The following is a 21,921-nucleotide window of genomic DNA, read 5'->3' as shown; positions in this document are numbered from 1 at the left end:
GTAGTGAATACAACCCAATCCATCACGGATAAAGCTCTCCCCATCGTTGATCACATCTACATGGAGCGTTGTTGCAGAAAAGCAGCATCAGTTTTCAGGAACCCCCACTGCTCAGGTCATGCTATCTTTTCACTACTGCCATCAGGAAGAAGGTACAGGAGCCTCAGGAATCACACCACCAGGTTCAGGAACACTTTATTCCCCCTCATCTATCAGGCTCGCACCAAAGGGGATAACTTCATTCAGTTTCACTTGTCCCAACACTGAAATGTTCCCACAACCTGTGGACTCACTGATACAGCTTTCTGTCTGTCTGTGCTCTTTTTATATTTACACAGTTTATTGTCTTTTGCACACTGATTGTATACCCAGTTTGTGTATTCTTCATTGCTTCTATTATGGTTATTGGATTTATTGAGTATGCCAACAAAGTGATTCTCGGGTTGTATATGGTGACATATATGAACTTTGATAATAAATTCACTTTGGACTTAACAGTTCTCTGGTGCTTCAAGTACTTATCCAATGCTTAAATGTTGTAGGCATACCTAACTTGGTTGTTGATATGTTAATTATCCATTTCTTTTAGTATGAAATGAATTGAACTGGCTGATGACTTTGTGTTGTGATGGGGGTGCAGGTGGTAGTTGTATGAGGTCTTTGGAAGGAAGCTGAAGTATTCTTTTACTTGGCAATGAAAATGAGTTCATATATTGGTCTCATCTGCTGCACATGCTGGGGACTCTGTCATGGTTGAGAATGGGTTCATTTGTGGGTTTCCTTGTTTGCTTTCACTGGATTTGAATGTATGGCCCCGGACTTTATTATGAAGCTTTGTTGTGTGATCACTGACTTCTGGCTCTAGCATGTCACATTTATTCTTCAGTATGTATCTGTAAAAGGTTAACAAAGTTTTCACGTTGTGACATTTCATTATAGTCTTTTGCCACTAGATTCTAGAGTCCTCAACAGATAGCTTTGTGAAGGTAAATGGTATAAAAGAAAGCTATGTATTGTGTATCCCTTTTTAAACAGTCTTTTGAACTCATCCTGTCATCTTTAAAAGGATTTTGCGAGTATCTGTGGATCCTTGTTAAAACTGCACCAATCTCTCCTAAATTGAATCACTTCACACTTCTTTTTAGATATCATTTGGCACCTGTGTATCTATTCCATGTGCTTGTCTCCTGGCACCTGCAACAATATTTTTACTTTTCTTGCTATGTTTCTTTTTGTATCAATGGCAAACTTTTAAAATGTGCCCCAAGACCCAACTTCAGGCATGTACTGTGGTCGCAACACTGATCCATGGGGAATATAGCTACGCTACCCACTCCATTCTGTACAGCAGGCATTCTCTACTGCCCTCTGCTTTCTTAACACCTCTTTGATCACATAATTTCAATTTTAGTAACTAGTCCATATGTACATCATTACAAGCCTCTTCAGATGCCTTTTCCCCAACCACATTTCCTTCATCAACTATTTTTGTTACTGAATCTTGAGAGTAAATGCAGTTGAAAGCAGACCTATTGGTGGCAAATTGTATGAATTTCCATTTACTTATTTATAGTTTCTCAAGTGAGAGGGTGAACAGACTTAAATGTAATAACCTTAATGTTAAGAAGTCTACCTTGCAAGGTATAAGATGGCAAGCAGAAAGAATTGGCATTTATCTATCCCATATTAAACAGGGGAATTGACTTGTTCTGAGGTATTTTGTTTTCTTTAAACAATTTTGTATACCTAAATTTGGTTTACAATTCAGGCACGACACCACATTACAATTGTATTACTATCTAATCTTATGTCTGTCTCTTTCAAGAGCGTCGCAAGAAAGCTTCTGCGTGGGAGAGGAATTTGGTTTATCCTGTTGTCATGCTGATACTATTATCTGGAACGGTAAGCTATTTTGTTGTTCATGATTTCATTCGGAACTTTTATCTTATTTTCATTTATTTCCATAGGCAACTGAAAGTCAAAGTCAGTTCTGACAAAGAGGCTTCTATTTGGAACATTGACTTTATTTCTGTTTCCACAGATGCTGCATCCTCTGCTGAGTATTTCTAGCACTTTCTGTTTATTTTTTTTTAATGACATTTTCAACTTAATCAATGGATAGGTTGTGTACTATAGTTCAGGACAGAAAAGTGCTTACTATGTTCAGCCTGTTCAGGCTCTTTTATAATAAAATTACTCTTTTAAAAAAAAAAACAACTAAATTCTTCTAATCAAGAATTTATGCAATTTTCTTCTCATTGCTTCACTTGATTCAAAATCTGTGGAAAGAGAGACAGGTGATGAAGATAACTCTTATAGATGAGTGCAGCTCTTGGTACTAAACAAGATTAGTACCATCCACAACAAAGCAACTAGCTTGATTGCTATTGAATTTAGCACCCCAACCATTAATTTCCTATACACTGACAGTATGTACCATCTACAATATCAAGCACATTATCCCAAACCTGCAACATCTACCAGCAAGGGTGTCATGCAAAACAAAGCTTCTTTTTGTACTTCAGTACATGTGACAGTAATAAACCAAATCACCAAGAAAGATGGTTCAAGAAGGAGGCTTAGTAGAGCTTTCTCATGGGTACTAGGGATCGTAAGTAAATGCTGGCATTGCTAGTGACAAAGCTGTACAAAACTAAGTAGGTAACAAAGAAATTCTACAGAAGGGCCAAATTAGAAATGTCTTCTCAAATGATGTACCAGTCAATGCTTTGGCATCTTTTATTTTTCTTTGTAAGAAGTTAGCACTTTTAAGAAGTGCAAAACCATTGGTGCAGGGAAAGAACATTAAAAAAAAGATCTGTACTTGACTTAAAGTACAAAAAAAACCTTTTTGATTTAATTGATCATTTTGATAAGTGCATCTGGACAGTTTTTGCCACCATGTTATTAAGCTTTGAAGACATAATCCTGTTTTACTCAGCATGGAAGTATTTGTCAAAAGTGATCAGTGGCTAGATGAGCTGTTGAACTGTACTGTTTGCTTTTGAACAAAAAGAATCACTTGGTGTGCTGGATGATGTATATAAAATACCATTTCAACTTTTCTGGCTCCTTTAACAACAGAATAAATCATGCTGTTCTAATCAGTTTCATTCCTTATTTAAGCCACAACAGTTGATTGAAATAAACATTTGTAAATAATGCACAGAAAAATTGTTGCAGTTTAAATTCTGTAATTTTTTTCTGTTATTTACTATAATGTACTGTATATATGTATGCATTACATAACATAAATAGAACTTTTTGCTACCATTATGTTTATTTATGAAAACAAAAGTATTGAGATATAATACGAGACCATCCAGTTAGCCAATGTTCGGTTCTACACAGTTTGTGCTCTGTGCTACTTGAGGCTAAGTGCTTCTTAACATATATCTTGTCAACACAAATTGTTTTTGATTCAATGTGAACTAAAGAATTACAGTTTCATGCAGAAATGTTTTTTCAACATAGTTTTTTATATGTTAAACATGGCTGGTTTATTGTTGAACTTAACATTGTAAACTAAGTTAGCTATTTATCTGGGATTTTACTGTAACAATGATAATTCAACAAAAATATGTTAATGTGGGAAGTCAGGGTGGGGGTAATCTTATAATCTTTTAACAAGTGATTACACAAAGGTAGTTTTATGAGAGACACATTTATTTTTGTATTTACTACAACACGTAATGGAAAATTAAATGCATATTATAAATAAGCTAGTAAGGAGACTTGATAGCTTATCTTGTCATTTTTCTTGAAGTTTTTAGTCAGTGATTTCTCTATAAACCTTATATCTTTGTATTCTTTGTGTTGACCTTCTGCACCTTTCTTTCTTGCCTGGTATTTTTGCCATATTAGAGTGAAGTGTAAACTGTTGCATATGTCCTGTGGATGGAAAAATGTGCATGTCAGAAACTATGAAATAATTTCAAAATTGATAGGTTTGGTTTATGAAGAAATTCAAAATTCTGAATGCTTCAAGCATAGATCCTTCACTTGAGCACCTTCGCACCGTCTGCAACTGGCAGGATTTCCTGGTGACCAACCATTTTAATACACTCCTCATTCCCGTTTTGACATGTCAGTCCATGGCCTCCTGTGCTGTCACGATGAGGCCACTCTCAGGTTGGAGGAGCAGCACCTCATATTCTCTCTAGGTTGTCTCCTGGTGGCATGATTGTTGATTTCTCCTACTTTCAGTGATTTCTCTTTCCACCCCCTTCTTTCTTTTGCCATTCTGACTTCCCTCTTACCCTTTCTCTTTTCCTCACTTGTCTATTGTCTCTGGTGCCACTCCTCCTTCCCTTTCTCCCATGATCCATTCTTCTCCTACTAGATTCCATCTTCAGCCCTTTACTATTTCCACATACCACCACCCAGGTTCTTACTTCGTTCCCTCTCCCTCACCTGACTTCACCTATCACCTGCCTGCTTGTATTCCTTCCCCTTATCCTGCCTCCTTATTCTAGCTTCTTCCTTCCTCTCCAGTTCTGATGAAGGGTCTCCGTCTGAAACACTGACCGTTTATTCCTCTCCATATATAATTGCCTGACCTGCTGAGTTTCTCCAGCATTTTGTGTGTGTAAACCCAAATCCTGTTGTTGGGTCATACAGTTAAGTATTTTAATAAGGCTTTGTGCTTCAGATTTTATTTCTTCCAGCTTTAATGCTGTCTGGCTACCTGACTGGATCTTCCTCAGCTCTTGCACCCCCATGGCCTGAATTGGGCTTAATTCATATCTTGCTCTACTGATTTTTCAGGCACTGGTCATTGCTGGCAAGACCAGTATTTATTGCTTATACTTGTTCTTGAGAAGGTGACAGTGAAGCACTTTCTTGAACTGTTGCAATCCAATTCTGAATATAGTGGTAATGGTCCAGCTGAGTGGCTACTTTGATGTCAACAGCTGAGAGCAGATCTAGAGTTGCATATTGACCCAAATGGCTAGGAAAGGCAGATTTCCTCCTCTGTAGGACATGTTTATGGAAAATTGTTAATTTTTTAATAGTTATCCTGATTTTTCCCATAAATTCCATAATATTAATTTAAATTCAATAGCTGCAAAGTTTGAATTCTGATGTTTGTTCAGACCTCTGTTATTGTAATCTGTTAATGTAACTGCTGAACCACCCGGTTATAATAATTTTTTCCATTATTGTCGTAACTCAGGAGGGTAATCTCTGCATCTCTGGTAATTTTTAAATTTTCTTTACCTCCAAAAGTTATATGGAGTGAAAGTAACAGATGGCAAGATTATGGTGTGGTCCCTCTGTTAGTATTTGGTGTGAGTGAGCAGATAACCAAGAATGTATGAGCCCTGCTCTTTATAATTGGCATTGCCTTTCAGCCATAACAATGAGCTGGCAGGTGTACAAGGAATGTTTTGTAAATCGTTAAAGTAAATAAATCTGTCAAATTTGTGCTGTCCATTTACTGTACCTATTTTCATTCTGCAAATTCAGTTAAGGTAATTCTGTATTATTTCCAACTTGTCTCTTAAAAATTATAATTGCATAATAATTACTGAAACTAATAAATATTTTTCCCCATTATTACAACTTTCAGGCCATCTCTGTCCTCTTGGTTGCTTTCAATATTCTTACTCTGTTGGTTGATGAAACTGCAATGCCAAAAGGATCACAGGTAATGGATTGCTTTTAAAAAATATTCCATTGATATCCTTACACTTGGATGCTGCACTGATCTCTTTTTACTTTTAATTGTAGTTTTTGATTTGTCTTCTGCTGAGTTTAGTCTTGTATTTTCCTTTTGTTTGACCTTTCCATTAGATGCTTGTTGAACATAAATATATGAAAAATATAGATTAATGGTATTTACTGTAGTTTTATTTTAAATACTCAGGTTAGTACTTTTACAAAGTGTGTTCATATTGTATGGTTCACTGATACAGCTGCTCTCTGTTCTGCAGTTTCATACATTCAAGCTTGTGGGGTTGAGAAAAGTAACTTGAGGTTGGCTAGCAAGCAGAACTCTTAATGCACTAAAGCAATTTGTGAGAAGAAGCTCCCTCTGCTGAGCTTAGAAACTTGTTTTTATCAAACTACCAATGACTGATAATTGGCTTAAAATAATTTTAACACTTGATGCATTTGAATGTACAGCTGATTGAATTTAGTCTATCTGCTGTAAAAAGATGATCGGAAAATATAATATATTTTCATAACAAACATGTTATGAATTTCTGCATTTTCTGTTATAAACATCTTTTAGGGTGTCCCAAAGAGCTTCAGAGCCAGTAAAGTACTTTTGAAGTGAGTTATTGGTGTTAGAATCTAAAATGTCTGAACTTGGGTTTTAAAATACCTGAATTTGGATTTGAATTCTGTTCAATTATTAGTCTGTTTTTATTTCAGGTTTATATCATCCAATGCCTTTTACGTTTGGATCCAAGATTAAGCCATAACGAGAGTTATCTAGTTCTAGGAAGGATTAAGTAAAAGTAAAAAAAAAACATCAAAGTAAATTGAGGTGTTCCTCTTTATCGGATTTCAAAGTATTACACTGTTTTTGTTGTGTTGCGGATAATAAAGCATGGTACATCTCTCTATTATAAATCTTGGACACCTTAAATTCAATATCAAAATGTTTTTATTAATGTTTGCCATTTTTAATGGAATTGAGTTTTGGAAATGGATTAAGCTTTTTATGCCAACTATTTGGTACATTAAATATAGACATTTAAGATGTTGAATAGAATTTTTTAAATATGGTAATCATTGGGTATACCAATGAGATCAATTATTAATTTAAAAGTATAATATCAATGTGGAATAGTCTTGTAAATTTAAATTCCACTTAGAACTCAATTTTTGACTTTGAATGTATTAGCATTATAGTCTTGTTAGCTTCATAACCTTACATGCATCGAAAGTAATTATGTGTAGGAATTAAATTATCTGAAGTTGTTAAATGCTATTCAGAATAAATACTTGAATTAAAGATTGAAGAAAATAAAAAAGAAAATTATCTTCAAACAGTGTGGGGATTTTCAAACATGAGCAGATTGTATTAAGTGGTTTTGTAACACTGTTTGCAAGGTTACCAGAGACATAGTTTGTTCTTATTCAGGATATGAGCATATAATGGAGCAGAGCTGAGTAAGTGTTGTGATGTTGGATAAGGTTCCTCTTTGATGGACAGTCAACTATGGCCTGTCTGCCCATATTTTCATTTTTTTCTTACGATATGGAATAAGATTCTTTTGCCTATCAAGTCTTTTGCTCACAGAGCATTCCCTCCTCCCTCCAATTCTACCACCTAGTAAAATTTACAGGGGATAATAAACCTATCAACTATCATATCTTTGGGATGTGGGTGGCAACCAAGGCAGCCACAAGAATGTACCAGCTGTATAGATGGTATGGAAGCCTGGATCCTTGACATTGTTAAGCAATATTTTTACTGGCTGTGCCACTCCACTCTATGATCTCTTAAGTTTGCGCCTTTCAAGATATCCTGTGGCATTATTTCAAAGAAAAACATGTGCACGGGGGTAGTTCTTCCTTAAGATGGTGTCCAACATATACCCCAACATCATCAAAAGTTCCATTAAGTAATCACTATTCCCATTACCTTTTGTAGTATCTGACTGTGTGGGAAGTAGATACTTTGGAATGTCCTGAAATTGTAAAAGACTCTTTAATAAATTTATATTCTTCCTTTCTTGTATAAACTTAAATTTTGAGAATACTTTAGAAAAATGTGTATCGGTCATCAGTGGTGAAGAAAAAGGTACAGGTATTAAATGGGATGAAAATATGTTAAAAATATGATAGTTGTAGAAGAGAATCATTCTGAATAGAATAAGGAGTTATTTGAGTAACAGGGAACATTATCTGTTCAAATGCAATACCAGCCATTTTGTGCTGATTTCTGTCACTTTTCTTATTTTTGTCCTTGTAGTTACAGATTGGCCAATACCATTTTAATATTTCATTCACTTATGTTTTTATATAGTTTATATTTATAATTTTATATTCAATAGTTCTAAGCTCAGTCAAGCAAGTACATGAGTATCAACTAGTATGAGGCCATTGAAAAGCTCCAGTGGATTTCAATTAAATGAATTTCAGACTGTGAAAGCCATTATGGCCACAAAGCACATTAAGGTTACTAATGGTGGATGAATTTGAATTCCAGTTAATTAGCATATCAGGACTATTGCATTTGGTCCAATTAAGTGGTTTCCCTAACTAGCCAAAGCTTATTGGAAATTGTTAAAAGCTATCAAGTATCAAATTATGTATTTAAATGAAATACAGAACAAATTAGGACACTACTAATACTACTACGGTACTATAAAACTGTATATTAGTTCCTAATACAAACGTTTTTAGTTATCGATGGAGGAATTCATCCAGATTATGTTGCCATGTTCTTTTGATTGACTGTAAATGAACAAAATCACCACAAACATCTGGTGCAGATAATAGTTTGCCTTCATAAAATGATTTTGACAATTACCCCCTCCAAATCTTCATTTTCATTGTAACATTCAAGATGATTGTTGATATCTTCAAATTCTTTATTGCTCTGAACTTGCTCGAGTAGTGAAATCGTTACATTTTCATTCCTGGGAGTTACTGGCATCTCCAAACCAGAATGCTTGAAACCACCATGAGTAAAACAGTTCTGAGTTGTCTTACTGCTTATTTCTTGCTAACTGTCATTCACAAAATTCACTGATTTTTGACCACAAATGCAACTGATGCTATTTAAAATCTAAGCACATTGTAGTATTTATTGACCACACAAGAGCATGTAACTGACACGAGTTAGAAACTGTTTGGCAGTAGTCTTTTGTTGTTCTGTCCCAATAAAGCAGCATGATGTCCCAAACAAATGAAGTTGATCCTGGCTTTTTTTCTCACTTAGCTTTTGTTCTTTAAGAGTTGTCTTAAGTAAGTGGCTGCCAACTAACCGATGCCCCAAATAACCGGAATCCATTGTCTTGGTGTTCCAAAGCCATTTTAGGGGTGGTGTCTATTGAGAGCTAATGAGCCCCAATATGGAGTCATAGAGTAGTACAGCATATAGTAGAAGAAAGTTTCAGGGGAGATGTCAGAGGTAGTTTTTTTTTACAGAGTTGCAAATGTCTGGAAGGTGATGCTAGGGATGGTGGTAGAGGCTTATAAACTAGGGACATTAAAAAAGTACTGTTAGATAGGCTCGTGGATGAAAGAAAAATGAAGGGTTATAGGTTGTGTATCTAAGAAAATACGTGCTGGCATTGGAGAGGTTCATAAGAATGATGCCATGAATGAAAGGGTTAACATTTGAAGAGTGTTTGATGGCTCTAGGCTCTGTAGTAAAGTTTATTGTCATTTAACTAACTATTATACTCGCTGGAGTTTAGAAGAATGTTGGAAAATCTCATTGAAACCTATTGTATGTTGACCGGCCTAGGTAGAGTGGACATGGAGAGGATGTTTCCACTCTGGAGGATGATTAAGCAAGTTAGAGCACATCGGATTGGGGTATTGTACTGACATGGTTTGGAAACTTTTTTTAGACAATAAAGAGTGGGACAAATGGGTCTTTCTCAAGTGGGCAAGCTGTGATAGTTGGGTACTGTTATTCATGATCCATATCACCAGTTTGGTTGTGTAAAACAAACTGACATTTCCAATGCCCTGATGAAGGATCTTGACCCAAAGCATTGTTTGTTTATTCCCCTCCATGGATACTGCCTGACTTGCTGAGTTCCTCCAGCCTTTTGTTGTGTGATCTGTGAAATCTCTTGTTTTTATGACATTTCCAAGGTTGCTAATGATATTAAACTAGGTGGGATGTAAATATAAAGTAATCAAAGAGACTTCAAAGGTATATGAACAGGCTGAGTGTGGGTATGAATATGTGAGATGAAATATTTACACTCTTTCCACAGCATCCTTCACTATAAGATTATTAATTGATACTTTCTCATTCCGCAATCTAAAATAAACTGCTTCAATTTGATTCCTCAAAGTATATAGAACATAAAACATTACAACACAGTACAGGCCCTCTGGTTCATGATGTTGTGCTGACATTTTACCCTTTCTCTCTAAGATCATTATAACTCTTCCCTCCTACGTAACCTTTCATATTTGTGTCATCCATGTGACTGTCTAAGGATTCCCATTATTTTTTGAATTCTACTCCCCTACAGTTTATAGTTTCCTACTAATACACAATCCACTATTTGATTTTACAGAAATAAGGGGCAAGGTCCATTCTTTTTGGATAAGTCTGTGAACTTTGGCTATCAACCTAGCCTATGACATAAGGAACATATCGCTGTGAGTTCTAATTTTCATCCTGCTTCTATAAGACCATAAGACAGAGGAGCAGTAGTAGGCCATTCAGCCCATCAAGTCTGTTCTGTCATTTCATTATGACTGATCCTGGATCCCATATACCTGCCTTCTCACCATATCCTTTGATTTCCTGACCGATCAAGAAATGGTCGACTTCCACCTTAAATATACACCACGGACTCGATCTCCACTGAAGTCTGTGGCAGAACATTCCATAGATTTATTACGCTCTAGCTAAAAAATTCCTTTTTACCTCTGTTCTAAAAGGTAGCCTCTCAATTTTGAGGCCTCTAGTTGTGCATACTCCCACCATTGGAAACATCCTCTCCTTTCAACATTTGGTAGGTTTCAGAGAGATCCCCCCCTATTCTTCTAAATTCCAGTGAGTATAGACCCAAAGCTGTCAAATGCTCCTCATATGTTAACCACTTTGTTCCTGGAATCATTCTTGTGAACCTCCTCTGGACTCTCTCCCATGACAACACATCCTTTCTGAGATATGGGGCCCAAAACTGTTGACAATACTCCAAGTGCAGCTTTAACTAGTGTTTTATAAAGGCCCAGCGTTATCTCCTTGCTTTTATATTCTATTCCCCTTGAAATAAATGCCAACCTTGCAGAAAGCAAGAGTAGGGTGAGAATTAGCACCATCCAGGATGTGCCCTCTTCTTGTTACTACCACTGGGGGCTGAGGTACTGGAGTCTGAAGACCCACATTCAATGATTTGGAAACAGCTTGATCCCATTCGCTATCAGATTTCTGAAGGATCCATGAATACTATTTCATTATTCCTTTTTTGTATATTGTAATTTATAGTAATTTTATATCTTTGCTGTGTACTGCCTCCACAATACAATAGATTTTGTGTCATACGATGATCATTATGTACTGTGTCGTATGATGTGAGCGATCATGGTTTATGACCATGATTGTTCTTGTCAAGTTTTTTTTACAGAAGTGATTTGCCATTGACTTCTACTGGGCAGTGTCTTTATAAGACAGGTGACCTAGCAGCCATTTTCAATACTCCCTAGAAATAGTTTGCCTGGTGTCAGTGGTTGTATAACCAGAACTATGCACCAGCATTTGTGATCATATGACCGTCCACTCCCTGCTCCCATGGGTTCATGTGACTGATCTGGAGAATAAGTAGATGTGACATTTTGCCCAAAGGTGACCTACAGGCTGGTGGAGGGAAGGAGCGCCTTACACCTCCCTCGATAGAGATATATCTCCAGCCCACCACCCGTGTTATGTAAGCCAGTGTTAATTATCCTGTTCTGATTCTGAGTTCTGACGGAGAGTAAGGAGTGATATGAAATATACCTGTATTGTGCTGTAGGTTTTCTATGTTTCTATATTATGATCATTATACCAGATGAAACAATGGGGGGGGGGGGGGGTTCCATTTAGGATTAAAACAAACTGCACAAAGAGATGAGGTGGGTTTGAACCAGTATAAGGTTCTGATTGTGGGTGAAGTAAGTGAATAGACCAGCCTTTCAATGCAAGAGCAAGGCAGTCAGATTATATAAGGTAATGATGGAAGGGTCTACCGAAACTGTCATTCAAGAAAGAAGACTTTACTATGCTGTACATTGTAGGCATAATTAAAAGTGTACTCAAGTTTAAAAAAAATACAAGATTTACAATGAAATAGAATGCATTACTAACTTTAATCCTCGTATAAATTTTTAACCACATTTTTATATAAAACTGAATCCATTCTTTCATCAGAATCTGAGGAAAGTATATATTTTTACAAGAACTTTGGTTATGTTCAGACTAGCTTTCGCCACTTTTGAAATTTTTGTTTGTAGTCTGTATTTGGGCTATGGTCATGAGCGTGCACATGATCAAATAGTTCTGGCAGAGCAACGAATCATGAAGTAGCTTGTTCTTCTAAGTTGAATCTTGTAAGGATTTGCAAGTCTCATTGCACATGGCTCAAGTGGAACTGGAAATAAATAAAGCTGTGTATTCTAGGTTGATGACTCAGTGATATTGGCTTGATAGGATGGCCATATGCCAATTTGCGTAGACTCATCAAATCAAGAAATCCCATTGAGAAGTTTTGTACTTTCTTTTCGTAAGAAAGAAGAAGAATCAATACAAAGGTTCAAGAAAATGGCTTATATTTTCACTGCACTGTTGCCACTAAATAGCAAATTTCACAACATGTACATCAGTGATATATCTAATTAGGATTTTGAAAAGAGTTTTGGCTTCTGGTCTCTAAACTGCTCAATTGTGGAACTTGGCAGGAAGACCCCAACTCTTCCGTCAGTTGGCCCACTAATCCTTGTCCTTGCGTGAAAAAGTATGGAGAATAATGGAAAAATAAAATGTGTGCAAGACAGGGGAGTCTAATTATTACAGTCATTAAAATACTGAAATTAAAGTAAAGCAGATTCTTCCACTACATTTGTTCATACATCAAGATCAGTTTACAGCAGCCAATTAACTTAGCAATTCTTCCACTCCATATCCCCACTCTCTCCCTCCCTCCCCACCCTCTCCCTCACCCCTCTCCCACCCTCACTGAGGGAAGAAACCAGAGTAGCTGAGGAAGCCCACATGGTCACGGAGAATGTGCAAACTGCAGCCACACAGAACCTGTGATCAGGAAAGAACTGGGTTTTTAGAGCTGTGAGGTGGCAGCTCTACTAGCTGTGCAGCTGAGCCTTTGTGAGTCTGCTCCCCTAACTAAAAGATTATAATGGATCTGATCCCAATTTCTCCTTGATACCTGTAACCCTTGGTTTGCACTCTGGTTCAAAAATGTATTTATGTCAGCTTTGAAATTAATGACTCTGCATTCACAAGTTGCTGGGGCAGATGCATCACTATCAATCATATGAACTGATATAAACTTTATATGCTTTGTTATGACTTGCCATTTGGAAATTCAAATTGAGGGGTATAGACAGGGTAAATGTAAGTAGGCTTTTTTCAATGAGGTTGGGTGGGACTGCAACCAGCGGTCATGTGTAAAAGATGAAAGTTTGAAGTGGGACATGAGGGGAAACATCAGTCAGAGAGTTGTAAGAGTATAGTATGAGCTGCCAGCATGTGAGCTCGATTTCAATGTTTAAGCTAAGTTTGGAGAGGTACATGGATAGTAGGGGTACAGAAGGCAATGGTCCTGTTGCAAGTCGATGGGAGTAGGCAGTTTAAATACTTTCAGCGTGGACTAGGTGGGCAAAGGCCTTTTTCTGCACTGTACTACTCTGACTTGCATATTCTGGTTTTAACTGACTTTGCAATTACATTCTTGAAGGGTTCTAATTTGTTTTGAAGATAAACTTCCCTTTCGTAACACCATGTTGAGCCTATGTAATGATATTTATGTTTTGTAAATCCTTTGTAATCACTTGCTGGAGTTTGGAATTTAATTCCAGCACCATTTTATAAAGAGTCTTTGTACGTCATCCCTGTGGAATGTGTGGATATTCCCCAGATACTCTGGTTTCCTCCAACAGTCCAAAGACATACTAGGTAGGTTAATTGGTCATTGTAAATTGCCTCCTGATACAGTTAGGGTTAATCAGGGTTGTTGGGGTGGCATGGCTTGAAGGGCTGCAAGGACCTGCTCTGTGCCATATAGTTATATAAATAAATTATAAGAATTTTAATGTAGGCTTTGTTTTGCTTGAAATGCAATTTTATCCTAAAATGACTTGCTTTCTTACAATGTAGTTTTTTGCTTCCTGTAGTTTCACTGAAATAAATTTGTCAAGTTATGGACTGCAAATCCAATGAGTGGCCCTATATCAGTGTCAGATGATAATTTGGTCTAGAACTTTTCTCTGATGATATCTTTGAACACCCTACCATTAATTTGTTTTTCTATAATATTTATCATGTCTGGGTTAGCACATTTGCAAAGTTTTAGAAACGTTTATCTTCATTCCCATTTTTTGAGTACTCTGACAAATTCAAAGAATTGTGCATTAACTAAATTGTACATTGAAACACAGTGATGTGCGTTGCCGGCTAACATAACAACTAACATAACCTAAGGATGTACTGAGAGCAGCCCTGTAGTGTCGCCACACATTCCTGTGCTAACATAACATGTTCACAGTACAGTCGGCCCTCCTTATCCACGGGTTCTGCATGCGCGGATTCAACCAACCATGAATCTGGAAAACCCGGAAGTTCTCCCTCCAGCACTTGTTGTTTGAGCATGTACAGACTTTTTTTCTTGTCATTATTCCCTAAACAATACAGTATAACTATGTACATTGCATTTACATTGTATTGGGTATTATAAGTAATCTAGAGATGATTTAAAGTATATGGGAGAATGTGCATAGGTTACCGCGGATCGGGAATCGAAAAAAAAAAGTAAGTTCTCTAAGTCGGAACAGGTACATCCGGTATTATTTAGCATCAGTTAGTCAAATGTTTGTCTTTGTATATAGTATTTTACCTTTCTATGCATATAAGACACTTGAGAAATGTATGTATTTCAATAATTAAACCACTGTGTTGCTCAGTAATTATCGTAGCTTTCATCGGGGCAGGGCCTTTCACATGCTCTATTAAAATTGATCCGATCATTGACCGACTGTAGCCTAACGCTTTTCCAATGACGTTTCACCTCCTGATCGCTTTATTATTTCTACTTTATTTTCAATCATGATTGTTTTCCGGAACAGAAACACTGCGGGAGGCAGGTCCCGACCTCTGCCAGTTCCTGAAGTCCACCGCACTGAGACAGGTTAAATAAGCTCTGCCAGGTCCTAAAGTCCACTGCACTGAGACAGGTTAAATAACCTCCAGAGCTCTGCTGGGTCCTAAGTCCACCGACTTGAGCATCCGCAATTTTTGGTATCTGCGGGGGAGGGGTCCCGGAACCAATCCTCCGCGGACAAGGAGGGCCGACTATATTCACAGAATACAAACAACAACAACAGCAAAAGCAGAAGAAGCCCCTTACCTACCTCTCATCCACGTGGACATGCATTCCTCTAACCGCAGAACAGATGGTCTCCAGGCCTCCAGTGGACTCACAAGTATTAGGCCTTTGACTTCCTCAGTGGACTTGCAGACCCTGGGCTTCACCCATTGCGCCTTGACTTCCATTTGATCTTAAGGTTCTATCTTCATTCCCAGGATTTGCTGATGTTAACCAATGAGGACCCTGAGTTGCAGGCATTGAATTCCAGACTTGCTCATGTCGGGACCCCTAACACTTGACCTCGAATTCTGGTATCACCGATTGTGTACTGAGGGGGGTATCACTGACCCTTGTGACCTCTGCTTGCACATATGTATTTTAATGTCACAAATGACGTTAATTATCTTTCTGTCAAGTACCTAAGTTATGCTGAGGAATTTGGAGATGTTTGAAGTTATCATAATACCTGTCAGTTTTTGTTTTCTCCATTGTAAAATTAATTCTTTATAAACCAACAATGTTCTTATCTTTTCATGAAAGTTAAGAGAAGTTCGTCAACAGAAAGAGACTTACTTTTGAGCTTGCTTTAACCATCAGTACTGGGATCTTAATTTCTTTTTGTACCTTTTTTTCAACATAGGATGGTATATGATTTCAAAAAGCTGGATTACTACTTCACCTGTTTTTAGTACTGATGTGTGAAGCACAGAAGAAACATGAAAGGTGTATAAGAAGTACAAAAAATGCAGCTGATAAAATATGGATTTATTGAACGCTAAATGTTTCAAGATAATGAACTTCTGCACTGTAGTACATAAGCATCAAAGCAACTTCTTTGGTGTTTGTTGCAGCATGAAGTGTATTGAATTTGCCACTCTGAAGTGTACAAGGTCATGTACAGTGTAAATACCTTTTTTAGTCTGATTTTAGTAAATAGGTTGTTAGTGACTGGTTACCAGTAAATACTTTCATCTGTTGTGACAGGATCCTTGTTCTTAAGTACAACAAAATATCTTTTAATCCATACGATATCTTTTTCCTTTGGAAAAAGATAATTCAGTTTTGGTTTCTTTTGATGTTGGCTGTGCACACTGACTAATCATGCTAATAACTTGTCAGTGAGGTTTTAAACAATTCATCTAATTTCCTGTTCTTTCCATCCCCATTGAAGGGATTGGGAATTGTGACAGCATTTAAAAATGGTACATCTTTGCACAGAATTTTTCTCCTTTGTTTTCAACCCTTCCCTAAAAATTTGTGAGATGTACTGATCATGCTGATAACAACAATCTGAACATTCCCTGCACCCCAAGGATTATTGGCTCAGTGTTTTGAAAGAGGGGAAAAATGGTAAGGCTACAAGACAGGGAGTTAGACTAACTAAATTGCTGTGGTAAAGAAAACCAAATGGCCTTTCCTGCAGCTGTTATCATTCTTTACTCAAAGTCAAAGTAAAATTTTATTATCTAAGTATGTGTATGTTACTATATACTATTGTAAGTTTAATTTTCTTGTAGGCATTTACAGGAAAATAAAGAAATACAATAGAATTTATGAAAAACTATGCATAAACAAAGTGACAAATAACTAATGTACAAAAGAAGAGAAATTGTGTCAAATAAGAGATAATGAAAGCTTAAGTTGCAGGGTCATTGAAAGTGAGTCTGTAGATTGAAGAATCAGTTCAGAGTTGTGGCGAGTGTAGTTAATCCACACCGGATTACCAGCTTGGTTACAGGGTAACCAGGACAGATCCTCGGATAATGATACTGCCAAGGAATTTAATGCGACTGACCCTCTCCACTGCCAATCTCCTGATGAGGTCTGGCTCATGAACTTCCAGCTTCCTCCTCCTGTAGTCAATAATCAACTCTTTGGTTTTGCTGACATTGACTGAGCGATTGTTGTTGTGGCACCATTCTACCAGATTTTCAGTCTCCCACCTGTATGCTGATTTGTCTCTGTCTGTGATTTGGTCAACAACAGTGGTGTTGTCCACAAACTTAGTTCAGCATTGGAGTTGGACTTGGCCACACAATCATATGTGTAAAGTGTGTAAAGCAGTGACCTAAGCACACAAGCTTTGGTGCATCTGTGCTGATGTGAGTCTGCGGAAGATGTTCTTGCTAATCCGTACTGACTGAGGTTTGCAAGTGTGGAAATGAAGGATTCAGTTGTACAGGGAGGTATCAAGGTCCAGGCCTTGAATCTTAGCGATCAGTTTTGAGGGGATGATATTGTTGATTGCTGAGCTGTAGTCAATGAAGAGTATCCTGATGTATCCATCTTCATTGTCCAGAGCTAAGTGGAAGGCCAATGAAATAGAATTTGATTTTGACTGTCAATTAGTGTAGATCCTTGTACAAAAGAAGAGAAATTGTGTAAATAAAAAGATACTGAAAGCTTAAAATGCAGGGTCGTTGAAAGTGAGTTTGTAGATTGAAGAATCAGTTCAGAGTTGTGGAGAGTGTAGTTAATCCACACCGGTTCAACAGCTTGGTTATAGGGTAACCGTGACAGATCCTCTGATATGATACTGCCAAGGAACCCTTGTCACTCCACAGGCAGAAGATGATATGCTTCTTGACCAACCTCTTGAAACACTTCATTACAGTGGATATAAGTGCTTCTGGACAATAGCAGCTTACCACATTCTTCTTGTGTACCAACATAATTGAAGCCTGCTTGAAACAGATGGGTACCTCAGACTGCCATATGAGAGGTTGAAAACACTCCAGCTAGTTGTATAACACAGGTCTTCAATACTTGGCCAGGTATGCTGCCTGGGCCAAATGCTTTCAGTGAATTCACCCTCTTGAAGGATGCTCTCACATCGGCCTCAGCGATCGAGATCACAAGATTGTCGGAGGTGTGGGGGTTTGTGAAAGTATCTCCATGCTCTCAGTGAAAGTGAGCATATGAGGCATGGAGTTCATCTGGGATCAAAATCTTGACATTTATGTTGCTTGGTTTTGCTTTGTTGGAGATGATGACATTCAAGCCCTGCCATAGTTGCTGAGCATTTCTCTGTGATTTAAGTTTAGTCTGGGATTGCTACTTTGCATGTGAGATGGAGGTTTACTTGTACTTTCAGTGATTTACCTCAGTGGGTTATTCAAATAAGGACAGGTTGAAGTGAGTGTAGCAGCACAACCAAATTAATCCACCTTTCCATTATTACCAACATTGATACAAATATCAGTTAATAGGTGAGCACAAAGATGACCAAAGAATTGATATTGGACTTCAGAAAGGGTAAGACGAGGGAGCACACACCAGCCTCCATAGAGGGATCAGAAGTGGAAAGAGTGAGCAATTTCAAATTCCTGGGTGTCAACATCCCTGGATAGATCAGAGCCAAAATAACAATGCAGTTCCAAAGAAGGCACAACAGTGCTAGATTTTATTTGGACTTTGAGGAGATTTGGTATATCAACAAAGACACGTGCAAATTTTTTTCAGATGTACCATGGAGAGCCTTCTAACTGGCTTCATCACCATCTCATATGGGGAGGGGGGGCACTGCACAGGATCGAAATAAGCTGCCAAAAGTTGTAAACTCGTTCAGCTTCATCATGGGTACTAACCTCCTGGGCATCTTCAAGGAACAATACCTCAAAAAGATGACATCCATTGTTGAGCCCCCAGCATGCAGAACATACCCTCTTCTCATTACTACCATCAGCGAGGAGGTACAGGAGCCTGCAGGCACGCACTCAATGATTCAGGAACAGCTTCGTCCCCTCTGCCATCAGATTTCTGAATCGCTATTGAACCCCATGAACATTACCTCACTGCTTTTTTTGTACTACGGATTTAATTTCACTTTTTAATATAAATGTCCCATCACTCTCTGCAAGCTCAGCACTAAGATGTATAAATCTGGTTCAAATATTAATTATAAATACACTTATTTAATTTGCACATTTTTGAGGGGTCTCTTTAGTTACAGCTGTTTTCTTGGAGGTTGTCTGTTTTAAAGCAGTTGAATGTTATAATTCAATTTTGGATTGTATGTGTTGGTTGATGTAAGGTCATGTGTTGCCTATGTCCAGTGGTTGAGGGGGTTGTGGAGAGCCTTTACAAACTACTTGTGTCTGCCTGATTTAGTTCTCTTTTATTGTTCTCAGTGATTCAGTGCAATTAAATGGTCACTGAAGTGACCAACTAAAAATATTTTGAGTATTGCAGTCATATGTAAATCAGATAAAGTAATTAAGTAACAAGTTTCCTTCCATGAAGGGCAGCAGTCAATTAATTGTGTTTAATATGAAAATCTGATAACCTTGTGGCTACTTTGTATTATTTTACTTTAAAACTTTTTAACTGAATGCTGTTTGGCAAATTCCAGTGATATGACAGTGCATTTTCTCATTTCATGGAATACATTACATAATAGTATCTATCAAATGGTGTCACTCTGTAACTCCGTATTGCTTTACTGATTGAACAAAAACTGTGATATTCATTAGATCATGTGCTGCTAATCAGTCATAAACTTTTAATTATTCATAACAGTTTATCCAAATACAGACCTCTAAGTAAATTGTTTTGATATATTACTGAAACTATAAAATAAGCTTGCTTAATAGTAAAAGATTTTATTTTACCATACATTGAATGATGGTTCTATATATGGTCAAAGTCTTTTAGTACTTGCAAAAATATAGGTGAGGATTCTACTTTTAAATGCTCTTTTAAAAAAACAGTAATTAGGCTTATTGTAGTAGTCATATCTTTCTCTCAGGTGTTTGTAATTTGCACTATCTTAGTGATGGCAAAGCTGGAAATGGCTATCTCTCTCAAACACAAAACTGACATGACAAGTTGTTTTATCAGTAAGTATCAATAGAAAATGAAGTTCTCATTCAAATGCAACCAATAGGTTGCACCCACTTCAGAGGGCACATGGCACTTAATTTATTGACTTAACAAAAAAAACTAAAATATGGAATCAAATTTAGAATTTGAGAGGAAAAAGCTAAAAATGCAAATTCTACAAACAGGTTATTTAATATGATCCAAACTATGCAAACATTAATATGCAAACTCCGATGTCAACTAGAAACTAAACAACAGTTTAGTTAATTGACGCAATGAACAATATTCATTAAAAAAAAACAAAATCAGTCCTTTTTATATTCTGATACACCTGATTTTGTAATTTTCATTTTTTAAATTAATAAAATTCTATGATTCTGCACCTTTACAACTATTCCAAGGGATGAGATTATTCACTTTGACCTGTTGGTTTCAAGATTAAGCGTAGCCATTGTTTTAATGTACATTCTCCAAGGTATGTCTAAAATGCAGTGTTTGGGTATTTAGATTTATTTCATGGGAGAAAAACATTTTTCTTTTTCAGGAACTAGGCCTTGGTAAAGCCTCTCTGTCTGCATTTGGGTTTGTTGGTGCGGCGATTGAAATCATCCTGATTTTGTATCCTTTTTTTCTTAAAACCAGTCATGTCTGTTAACAAGTATTATATGCAGTTTTCTGGGACAGTGGTATTTTACTTAAGAGTTAGAGCTAGATAAACAGTGGTGAAGGCTTGGGCCATGTTACTATGGAGACACTTCAGTGAAATTCTTTGTTATTTCCCATTCTAAGGAAGTGAAGGGGGTGGCAAATGATATGAATGAAACCCTTGCATTCCTCATCCTGCAGAGGTTCTCCTTAATTCTCACAGCTATCTGATGGTATCCTCTGTCGTCGGCTTCTATAGCCTCCGGTTTTTTGCAGTCCTCGCTCCCACAAAAGACGACACAACCATGACAAAGGTATGGTGGACAGTGGTGATGATGTATTTGTGACCCCTCTTGTTACTACACAGCTGGCAGTTTTTCCTCACATAATTACCTTTAATGGCTCACTTGCAATGATAATATTTGTTTGTGTGGTATGTAAACATAAATGGGAAGATTTTCATAAAACTAGGTAGTGGAGGAAAAGGATGTACTCTATTTGGTTTGGATAGTGTCCATTCACTTGTAAATAGCTTGGGATGGAAAGGCTCGTTAACTATCTATAGAAATCCAGTGAAAGGACTTTTCCTCAAAGGGAACATCTGCTAATGAGTAACTTTAATTGAACTAATTGTATCTCTAATGCTAGCATGCAAGTCATAGAATCCAATTTATTTAGAGTGTCCACAGAACATTATTCTTCAAAGCACACCACTAAGATTGAAGATTTAAAACTTCAGAAATACTTTGAGACAGATGGTGCCATCTCTGATTTGCATATATAAACTAGCAGTTTAAGACCAATGCTATAAAATAAGCTCCGTAATGACATTGCAGTGGTCCCTTTTGTCTATTATTTGGATAGGTTGCAAATCTCAATGAAGCACCAGTACTGTTTTATGTATTGTACCCTACTAAGGTGCCAATACAGCTTAAAATTTTAGAAGGTTTGATAAGAAGCTACAAGCATAAGGTAGACTAAAGTTCTAAATATAAATTATTTTAACATGATTGGTATCTAATCCTAATACTTTTATTGAAGAGGATTAATTGTTGCTGAATTTAATATTTGATTCTTTTACTGAGGTGGTATGCATCACAGTTGACCACTAAGCAGATTTGTCCATTGTTTAGCTTTTATACTAGATCAGTGTAGAGATAAAGAGTTCTGTTACATTTCTATTATATCTTCCTATGCATGGTATTCATTCCAACAATAGCAG

The 21,921-nt window shown here is 37.0% G+C and overlaps 1 protein-coding gene across 3 annotated transcripts in view; it reads left to right on the top strand.

The window, feature by feature from the left end:
- Nucleotides 1-21,921, top strand: part of lmbr1 (limb development membrane protein 1) — a 211,461-nt gene that overhangs the window by 130,413 nt on the left and 59,127 nt on the right. For all 3 annotated transcript variants that reach the window (XM_059971871.1, XM_059971870.1, XM_059971873.1), the window contains 4 exons: nt 1,826-1,902; nt 5,573-5,650; nt 20,599-20,672; nt 20,923-21,013. In XM_059971871.1, the coding sequence (XP_059827854.1) occupies nt 1,826-1,902; nt 5,573-5,650; nt 20,599-20,672; nt 20,923-21,013 (320 nt within the window). The remainder of the gene's footprint in view (nt 1-1,825; nt 1,903-5,572; nt 5,651-20,598; nt 20,673-20,922; nt 21,014-21,921) is intronic.

The sequence above is a fragment of the Hypanus sabinus genome, chromosome 6 (assembly GCF_030144855.1).
Source record: "Hypanus sabinus isolate sHypSab1 chromosome 6, sHypSab1.hap1, whole genome shotgun sequence".
NCBI classification, from domain to species: Eukaryota; Metazoa; Chordata; class Chondrichthyes; order Myliobatiformes; family Dasyatidae; genus Hypanus; species Hypanus sabinus.
The sequence above is the reverse complement of the archived record's forward strand: the minus strand, read 5'-3'. Positions and strand labels throughout refer to the sequence as shown.